General features: G+C 36.8%; 1 protein-coding gene across 1 annotated transcript; it reads left to right on the forward strand.

Annotated features, from left to right (window-relative positions):
* The first annotated feature begins 8,558 nt into the window (after nt 1-8,558).
* Nucleotides 8,559-10,010, forward strand: LOC110681048 (protein henna-like). The gene is given in 3 exon segments (XM_021856815.1): nt 8,559-9,118; nt 9,183-9,326; nt 9,329-10,010. Coding segments are annotated over 3 exon segments (909 nt in total). The 5' UTR covers nt 8,559-8,841; the 3' UTR covers nt 9,817-10,010.
* Nucleotides 10,011-10,666: the final 656 nt, after the last annotated feature.

Raw genomic sequence — 10,666 nt, forward strand, 5'->3', positions numbered from 1 at the left:
TGTGTACCTTATATGATGATATGTCTGCTAGAGATCATTTTATAAATAATTGAGTTTAGCTTAGTTTAGACTGACTACACATATGGCTGCTATGAGGCACTGTACTGTTTATATCTTGAATGGAATTTTGACTTTTACTAGCCTTGATGTTTAAAAATTTCACGAAAGAGTGAAAGAGAGAGGAAGATTGTTAAAAACTGCATTTTTCACGAAAATGGTGTAGTAAACATGTTTTTCAGTAAAATCCGTTTATACGTTACAGTAGTTCTTGTGATTTTGTGTATTTTCCGACACAAAAATATTGGGGGTCATTTTGACTCACTTTTTCCTTATGAAAAGTATAGTTCTGCCAAATAGGTTTCTTTTTGAATAGTAATAAACACATCTTGCAAAACTATAGATTATTATGAGATATTTGACAAGGTTTAAATTTTTGTTGTTGTTGCTTGATAAGGGGGACTTTAACCCGAGAGTCATTTGCCCTTAAAACTATAAATTGTGCTAATTGTAACTTGGTTACCTGATTAAGAGAAAAAAAACTACTAATTGAACTTTAAGACTACACTTTTTGCAAAAGAAAAAATAAAATACTAAAATCACTAGTAAGGCGAGCAAATACCTTTAAACTCTAATATGTTGCTTATCTTGACAGATAGGTCTATTTCGTCTGCGACTTACAGACTTCATCAGTGTCGAGTGCTCGTATACACTGTATTTACAAGTAGATGAATAACAGAATTTATTACTATACCATTTAATTCCACTACAGTTTGTTTCTTTTGACAGATACGCGTATTTCGACCTCAACTGTAAGGCCGTCTTCAGTGTCGTGTACTAGACTCGACTTATTATTATTATTTACAGCATATTTTTGCAATGTGGTGTGACTAAACTTTTGAATTATAACTTTGTATATTATTATGTTACAATCACTATATAAAAATCATATTTTTTATTCAATAAAGTTGTATATACGTTGTAGGTGTATTCACAGACAAACAGACGTAACACTTAGAACAAATCTCGATCAAAATCATGGTCACGAGGACATGTGTGCCCAATGCTAAAATTATTGTATTTGGCCGACGGGCCAACAGATGGCGGTAGTGTGCAAACGTCAAACGCAAACAAAAACGATGCGAGCGCTGCGGGTGGCGGATTGGCCACCTGCCATATTTTTTAATTCGACCATTAAAAAGGTGATCGATGGACAATGATGAGAGTGTGACGTCTGTTTGTCTGTGGTGTATTCATCGACACTATCACTAATATATTAACATATTATATATTAACGAGATTTTTAACCCTGGGCTAGTTCATCTCGGGACCAACGGCTTTACTTCCCTTCCGAAGGAAGTCGTCACTGAAATTTTTAGTGACTATCTCGGGGTTGGGATTCGATCCCAGGTCCTCGGCGTGAGAGGCGTGTGTTCTAACCACTACACCAGATCCGTCCCCGTACACGTTTTAATATCGCTTCATTATATCACTCTAGATTTTAACATGGTTTTCTGTTCGATTTTATCACTCCACAATAATTGTATGAATTTCATACATTTTACATTGACAAATAATTCCAAACAACCAACAAATATCTCTTTGATCCATCTCATACGTGCTTTTTATCTCATTCGCTCTAGTTGCAGAACTTTGAGCTCAAATTTCGATGAAAATTATATGGCAGAAACAACATTTTCATTATATCACGTTTCAATATATCACGCCAAAATTTTTTGGATCCGTGATTTAATCGAGAAATTACTGTATACAGTTTTATTAATCTAGTTCGGTTGACAAAAAATAAGTCGATTTGAATAAAAAACTAATTTTGTAAAACAAACAGCTTTTTCCGATTTGAAACATTTTTTAAATCAAAATACCATGTTCATTTTGAAGTTCATAGAACGTTACTTTACGCAAAATTTTATACAAATTCGTGCATTTTTACTATTGCTATAAGCAGTTTAATTGATATTGTATTTGAGGAAAAAATCATTAGTGGTTATTTTATACCAACTTACCCCTAATATAATCGCGAGAACATCAATACAAACCCTCTCTGGGCAAGGAGGTTGCGGTACTCGCAAAATGGCTCAAGTTCAAGGCACTAGCCCCGAAAAAAATTTTTTTTTCAAATTTTTTTTTTTGAAACGGCATGTCTGGATCATACCTCAAATGAAAGCCTATTAGTTGCCCTAGAAAACGTCATATTTAGTTTTTTTGACCTAGTTCGGTTTGGTTAAGAAAAAATCGGTTTTGAAAATCACTGAAATTTTTATGAAAAACTTGTTTTTCTCGATTTTAAGTTCTTTCAAAATTCATATACCAATGCTTATCTTAAAATTTTATATAGCGTAGAGTAATCATGCCAAATTTCAACATAATCCGTGCACTTTTACTAAAGTTATTATCAGTTTTTGTGATTTTGCATGTTTAGTGTCATGAAATCATTGGGGGTCATTTTTGTCCCATTCCCCCTAATATAAAAATCTAATATTTTGCAAAACATCCTCTTTTATATAAAATAACGATCCTGAAAATTTCAGCCTGATCGGAGATCATCGATAACAAGATGGGGTTGCGGCTCTCGCGAAACTGGCCTCTTAATAGTTATGTTCATATCATTAATCAATTTATTCATATAATTTGTTTACTTGAAATTAATATTACTCTCTTTTAGCCCAATTGCAAAAATTTATCCACTCCACGCGTAGTTATTGAATAATTTTCGGTTGTTGTTTTGTTCCATCATAAACTTGTCATATGTACGAGTTTTCGTATTACAGAGTATATTTTTTTACAAAAAGGGCTTTTGTCTTGGATTCTACATCGATCAAAGCTAGACCTTCCTTTGTACTCTGGTGCATAGATCTCTTTTCTTTCAACTCGATAGAATAATCCTTTCCACAGGAAGCTACCGCACTTTTTCTAATTATTGCAATATGCCTTTTTCTGGGGAAACAGTTGAGCAACGTACCATAATTTGTATAGGATGTAGGTATTCAAAAGTCCCAAACTTTTTGAATTAAATTCAGTCTTCTGGTAAAATTCATAGCAAGAACTGTAATTGATATTTTTAATCAATTAATCGTAATTAAACTCGATCATTTTTTGATAATTTTCATAGAAGTAAACACCCAAATTTTTGATCCTTGAAGATTCTTGGATTTGCTTGTGGTCCAAGTGGGCAATTGTTCAGTCGCAAAAATGTGTGATTTTGAGAAATTTATTTTTAATTTTGGAAATAAATACTGTAGTAATTTATCAGTTCCAGAGTAGAGCTAAATTCAGCATCGTTTCTTATAAAAATATTGAGATCATCTGCGTACGCTATGACTCTAATAAAAACATCGTCGATAAGTATTCCTTTGATATTTTACTTAAACTCATCAAAAGCGGCTCGATATACGTGCGAACAATGCCATGCTTAATGGACATCCTTGCCTCACAGACTTTCCTATCGGAAACGAATTTGTAAAAAACCCCGTTGAACAAAACTTTCTAAGTTGCGTTTTTGTATATTTTTTTATAAACAATCAATAAAAACAGTTGGGAAATTAAACTTTTGCAATATAATCATAGAAACTCGTGGTCTACTCTGTCGAAGGCTTTTTCTAGGTCAACAGAGAGAATTATTCCTTTGAATTTTTTACTTTTGTTTCGCTTTCACAATTGGGTCCTAAAATTTTTAATGAAATCTTGTTTTTATTTAATAACACAAAAAGCATGTTACTGTAACTACTTTAGCAATTTTTCCCCGCTCAAATAATGGCTATATCATGTTTAAACTAATTTAAAAATTTGGTCCATAAATGAACTTTGACACTTTTGATCATGTTTGACGTTCGCTTAGTCGACAAAAACACCACAGGGGTTTTAGTTCGACCACTGGGTTGTTCCTATCTGACATTTCGTAAGGGACACGGAAAACAAAATGCACCCAAATTTGAGTTTAAGCCAAGGATGTGACAAAATCTCAAAAAATGTTTTTTGGGCTTAAACCAACGGAAAACATTAGAAAATTGAGTAAACATGTGTTTTTGGCTTAAACTTAAGCGTTTTGGCACTCAAATTGGGGACAGGGCTTTAGGACCCTATTACATTACGAAGTAAGGTCAAATTTTGAATGCAAGAATGTCTTCTACACATGCGATTGTCCCGCTCCTATTTTTTTCATTAAAGGTTTAATCTGTTGCATAAGATTTTGTAAAAATTTTGTAGTCCGTATTAAGCATGCTGATCGGCCGTTGATTGTCGAGATCGAATTTATTTCCTTTTTTTGGAATCAGCGTTATTATTCCAGATGTAAACAGAGCTGGAGAATATTCTCCATTTATGAGATAATTATTAAACAACGCAAGCATTTCAGTTTTGATTAAATCAAAGAAAGTTGAATAAAATTGATAATTAATTCCATCCGGTCCGGGAGAGCTATTGTTTGAAGCTTCTCTGATCGCATTTTCTATTCCATTTAATTCGATTGGTTCAGTTAGAGTTCGTTTATCATCTTCAGTTGAAAACCGATCAATGTACTTAAGAGTCTCATGACATTCTTGAAGTGGCCCAGAGTTTTTCTGGAATCTGCTTGAGAAATATTCAAAAATCTCTTGTTTCAAAATTGAGGGATTTGAAGTATTTTCACCATTTACGTTCAACTTCATCAATCTAGATTGTGAAGATCGGTTGATAAAAGACGTGACTTGAAAAAAAGATAGTTTTTCGTCATTGTGCAAAGAATTAGCTTTCAATTTACTCCGAAACCTATTAAGCCTGCTTTGCTCTAGATCCATTAATTTCGATTTTGCAATGTTTAGCTCATCAGTGACGTCGATGTTTAATGCTTGATATTGAACTGCATCATTGAAACATTTATAAAAAAACTTTTCAGGCTATTGACTTGTCGATTCAAATTGAACGATTCATTTTAAAAAAAACCTTCTGATCCCATTTTTTAAATCATTGTTCCACCAAAAACTCAAATTGTGGAACGAATTTCTGTTTTTCAAATTCGCATTATAAGTTACAAATTTTTCTTTTATGTCTTCATCACCTAAAAGATTTGAATTCATTCGCCAATATCCTCTGCCATAAAAGTTAATCTGGTTGATGTCTTTCACAGAAGCTGTTAAAATCACACTGTGGTGGTCGGAAAATGAAACAGCCACCGTATCATTTTTTTTACCTGCTCGATAAAATTCTTGGAACCGTAGAATCGATCGAATCTAGATTTTGAATCTCCTCTAACAAATGTGAAAGTTCGCCCGTTTCCTTTTAACAGTTGAACATCGAATAAATCTAACTCGTTAACTAACTTTTTCAAGCCATTGCACAGGTTTTTCACAGAACTTGATGAGTCGTTTTTGTCAATAATGCAATTAAAATCACCCAGAATGATATTCTCGTTGAACTCTCCCAAGTGAATCAAAATTTCATGAGTGAACAGGGTTTCCCTCTCTTTCTTAAACTTGGAACCTGAGTGTGCATACACGTTTATAAAATTCACTCCGTCTATAACACAGGAGGTCATACGACCATTAGTGTGCATAACTACATTTGAAAATTCGATATTTGATCGTACTAGTATACCCGTTCCTTTCCCGTCTGTACTGATGTTGATTAACGCTCTGTATGTTGGTATAAAGGTAAAGTTTTCAAAAGCTACCTCTTGCATGAAAATAACGTCCAAGTCGTTATTCCACACGAACTCTTTAAAAAGATGTTGTTTGACTTTAGTGCTTATTGCATTCAAATTTACAGTGGCCATCTTTCTAATGTATGACATGATCACTAACAAATCAGATGGAAGCTAGGCGAAGATCAAATCTGCGAGAAAATCAAAACCTGAGAGATACTAGTGCGAGAAGGCATACTGCAAAGGTTAACAAATGTGAAGACCAAACAGTTATCACATCGGGAGAAACCCGTTTCCCACTCTAATTCATTTGCCGTGAGTTACTCCTAGAACTGCGGCGTGAGTTACTTCGAGATCGAATACCAGGCACCTCCATTGAATTTTTTTTCCTCCTACCTCGTCCCTTTCTGCTTACTACTTCCATGTCCGAGCTATCGTTTTCAGACGTGGACAATGGTCCCCGTTTCAAACTGTTCTCCTCCTGGCCGGAGCACGATACACCGCTTGTCTTCGGTTCGTTTGCTCTGCTGCTCTCCGGTGTTTCACCATTCGTCTCTCCTACACTCATCGACGCTGCCTGTTCCTTTGTTGCGGTTTCGGCCTCTGCCGATGGAGCCTCTCGTGCGCTTGGATGCTGTGGAACGCTGAGCACCGTCATCGAAGTTGGTGCGGTATTTACACTCTCGCGATCCTCAAATTGGCCGTCACCTGACTGTAGAGTCTGCTGTTGACCGATCCCGATGAACCGGCATCTCTGCAATCTGCCAGCTTAGGGCAATCTGATTTGTTGTGACCTTCTGCTTTGCAGAAGAAGCATCTGTTCTTCAGTCCATCATAATATAATCGGACACGGAAGTGGCCAACGTAAAAGTTTGCCGGTATTTCCTTCTGTATTTCCATATGCACACCTCTCACTCCGCTAAAAACAGGGTATCCATAGTCGGTTGGGTACTTCTCACGCACGTGTTGTCTGATTCTGCCAAATTGCCCTAGCACCGCTGCAATGTCCTTATCATCCGCTTCAGGGGTAGATTGAAAATCCGTATGTACTTAAATTGCCGGCAGGCCATCTCAAGCTGAACCTTGGTCTTTTCACCATCCGCATACTGGAACCAATATTGATCCTCCATCGATCTACTGAATCTGTTGAAGCTTGTTTCGTTGATAAATTTCACGTAAAACCGTTGGTCATTTTCGTCCTTATACACTGAATGCACGTCAGTTGCTGGAATTTTCAGTACTCGCATCATGAACCGTAAAACATCCAGGTGAATTGGCATCTTTGCACCTTGCGAAAAAGCAAGTTTCAACGTGTTCTTTCTGGTTTCCATTTTTATCTATTCGATGAATAGATTCCGCTTGAACAATAAACAACAACAAAATCACACAAAGTGTGAGCAACTGTTTAATACTTGACCAGCACTCTCGAGTACGTGTTCACTCAACGGCGTCCGAGTATAAACTGGAGTTCAAATATTGCATAGAGAAATTTTAATAGTTTCAACCTAAAATATACAAAATTTAGCCTTAAAATTACAAATGATCAAACTTAAACATTTAGAACCAAACTAGCAAACTCTATGCTCAACCAGAAGTCCAAATTTTAGTAAGATTCAATGGAATCATGGCTGCATGGGTGTTCTGATAGATGCGCAGACTACAAAGCTAAAGGTACTACCTATCTGAGTTTGATCCACAATCTTCTATTAGTGCAAATTTCTGTGGGGATTATTTTTTGTGTCATATGTTATACGAATGCTGGTATTGCTATAACTTAGTATTGATAGGCAGTTGAAATCTATATAAAATGTTGTTTTAGTTCATGAGTCACGTTTCTAATTCAAAATTTCATGGGAGCAAAAAAAGTTACGATATATCGTGTTACGCTATATCAAGGTATGACTGTATTTTCAAATTTATGTTTGAACGCTGCAAAAAATGATAATATATATAATAAATGGGTATCAAGATCGCATAAAATCAATAGATTTAGAATTATGAATTATGAACTAATAGGTGTCCGGAACAAGAGGATCCCCCCTAAGCAAAAATAATAGTCATCTTTCAAATAATCAAAATGACGCTATTTGGGAAGTCCAGTTTACCTTAGCAATCAGATTCGGAGCACCTTCTTCTACTTTGATTGGCATAAGTTTCAACATTGATTGATGATGAAAGCAATGAAGTAACTTTCAAAAGAAATTTCATCACCGTTGATGGAAGTTAAACAATACATTTTCCACATATCCACGATGTAATTTCCCAGAGTATTGAAAAAGTTATAACTATTCAGAATTGAAATTGTTTTAACCAGATCAAGATCAGTGAATTTCAGAACATGCAAATGATTTTGAAAAAGGCTGTAAAGCTTACATTTTTCATAAGTGTTGATATATTTCATGAAAATTTTGATAACGATAGAAAACCTTGACCATGATCTATCGCGTTGTGAAAAATCACGTGGATCTAAATAGCATACATAATTTGCTATTAATGGAATTGTCAGTAAAGCAGTCTAATACGCATAAAAACATTTAGCATAAGAAAATTTTCATTCAAGTATATGTAGCATGTTAAGCAAGGCATATAATTCGTTTCTTACCGACTCTTCTCACGAGACATAATGTCCTTGCATTGCATTCAATCCAAAAACAATCTACAATATTTGTCACTAAATTTGACTGAACTGAAACAACGTAATTACGGAGAACAAACAAGCCGAAATCTCCCCAAATATGCATCCAGCAATCTCCGACGGAATTTCATCATTATCACACCCCTAATCACAAGCGCAATGATCCGCACTGATTATGTTACACTTCTGTTAGCTGCTATCTACTGGCTACTGCTTAGTGAATGAGAGTAAGTCATCGACTCGCCACTAGGTCTTTGTGTCACAAGTGGCGATCGCTACTCGAAAGGAACAACCCCGATCCGAATCCCCAGTCGATCGGATCCGAACGCGTCAATCACAGTTAATTGCGACGTTTTTTCCATTTCTACTTTGTTGAAATCCCCTTAACAAGCAGTAGTCAATCAACCGTACTGGGTTGAATGGTATAAATCTACTACTTGGAACGTGGCTCCCATTCAGTTCTGTCCCATTGATCGCCGAGGATAGAACTCGCGGAAGCACAGTGAACAAAGTGATCAACTTCCTATTTCTTCTTGCTCAATAGCCAACCCTAAAGGAGGGAGGATCCTACATCATGGAAGGACACGAATCTGCCGAAGCGAAGAATGTCAGCATCATCTTTTCGCCGCAACAGGAGGAAGCCGGTGCTTTGGCCAAGATGCTGAAGATCTTCGACGAGCATAGAGTGAACCTTCTGCATATCGAATCCCGATCGTCGACTCGTGGGCCCGGATATGAGTTCATGGTTGAGTGCGACAGCAAGAGCCAGAACCTGAGCGCAGCAATTGAAGCCGTTCGGGATCAGAGTGACTACTTCAACATCATCTCGCGCGATTACAAGGATAATGAAGGTATGTTTGAATGCTACCTGTTGTTGAACTTTAACTAACTTAAATGTGTGATTTTTATCGACAGCTACCGTGCCTTGGTTCCCACGTCGTATTCGGGATTTGGATCGCTTTGCCAATCAAATTTTATCCTACGGAGCAGAACTGGATTCTGACCATCCGGGATTCACCGATGAGAAATACCGCGCCCGTCGCAAATACTTTGCCGACATTGCTTCAACTACAAGCACGGTCAACCGTTGCCACATGTCGACTACACCGAAGAAGAGGTCAACACTTGGAGGGTGGTCTTCCAGAACCTGACCAAACTCTACCCGACGCATGCCTGTCGGGAGCACAACCACGTGTTTCCTCTGCTAATCGAGAACTGCGGCTACAGGGAGGACAACATCCCACAGCTGGAAGACGTGTCCAACTTCCTGAAGGATTGTACCGGTTTTACGCTTCGTCCGGTTGCTGGCCTGCTGTCATCGCGCGATTTCCTCGCCGGCTTGGCGTTCCGCGTGTTCCACTCGACGCAGTATATCCGTCACCCGAGCAAGCCTCTGTACACCCCGGAACCGGACGTATGCCACGAACTGCTTGGCCATGCGCCGCTGTTTGCCGATCCTTCGTTTGCACAGTTTTCGCAGGAAATCGGATTGGCTTCGCTCGGAGCCCCAGATGAGTACATCGAAAAGCTGGCCACGGTGAGTAACTGAAACATAGTGGATAGTTACGTGTGTTCTTTTGAATTATGGGATTAACGTGAATGGACTGAGATGAAAGATTTTCTACAAAAATCCTAGGCCAATAGTAGAAAGTTCAAAGTTAATCTCACTTGAGACTTATCAAAAATATGCTGAATTACTGAGATCTTCACTGTTCCTGTTGAAAAATTATATTTGTGCGAACTATTGAGCTCAGTGTATAGAAGTTGAACAATTAATTATTATTTACAATTATTACAATTATTGAATGGAAATATACAGAAACGTAATTTTATATGCACGATTTGGAAAAAATGTGGTGTTTAACAATTGGGGTATGAATTTAGACAGATCAATTGGCGACCTTCGATTTTTAGGCTATTTTTTATACTCATTGTAATTCGCAACTCATAACGAGCCTAATGGTATACGAATATGATATGAGGAACCGTTCTCCGTTCTGTTACCATTTACTGCAATTATAGTTTTTGTCATGATTTATTTTCGTATCTTGAAAAAACATTGTTGGTGGAGCAATAGGGTCCTAAAACTTTTGATAAAATCTTGTTCTTAATTAATAACACAATAATATCACCCAAAAATAAAAAGCGTTGAACTTTACTACATGTAGCAACTACTCAAAAACAAAATCCACAAAGTTAAATAATCTTTTGGTATTAATAAAAAAAACCTTTCGAACATGTAGTATCTACTACTTTCGAAAATGTGCAGTGACTGATGCTGCACGTTAAGAAAATTCCATTCAGTCTTCGCCAACGCCAGTACTTGATGAATTTTAGCTTGAAATCTATGAAGAGATCTTGAAATTACAGCTATCAAACTAAGAACCACACATTTGCTA

The sequence above is a fragment of the Aedes aegypti genome, unplaced genomic scaffold, assembly GCF_002204515.2.
Source record: "Aedes aegypti strain LVP_AGWG unplaced genomic scaffold, AaegL5.0 Primary Assembly AGWG_AaegL5_hic_scaff_292_PBJ_arrow, whole genome shotgun sequence".
NCBI lineage: Eukaryota > Metazoa > Arthropoda > Insecta > Diptera > Culicidae > Aedes > Aedes aegypti.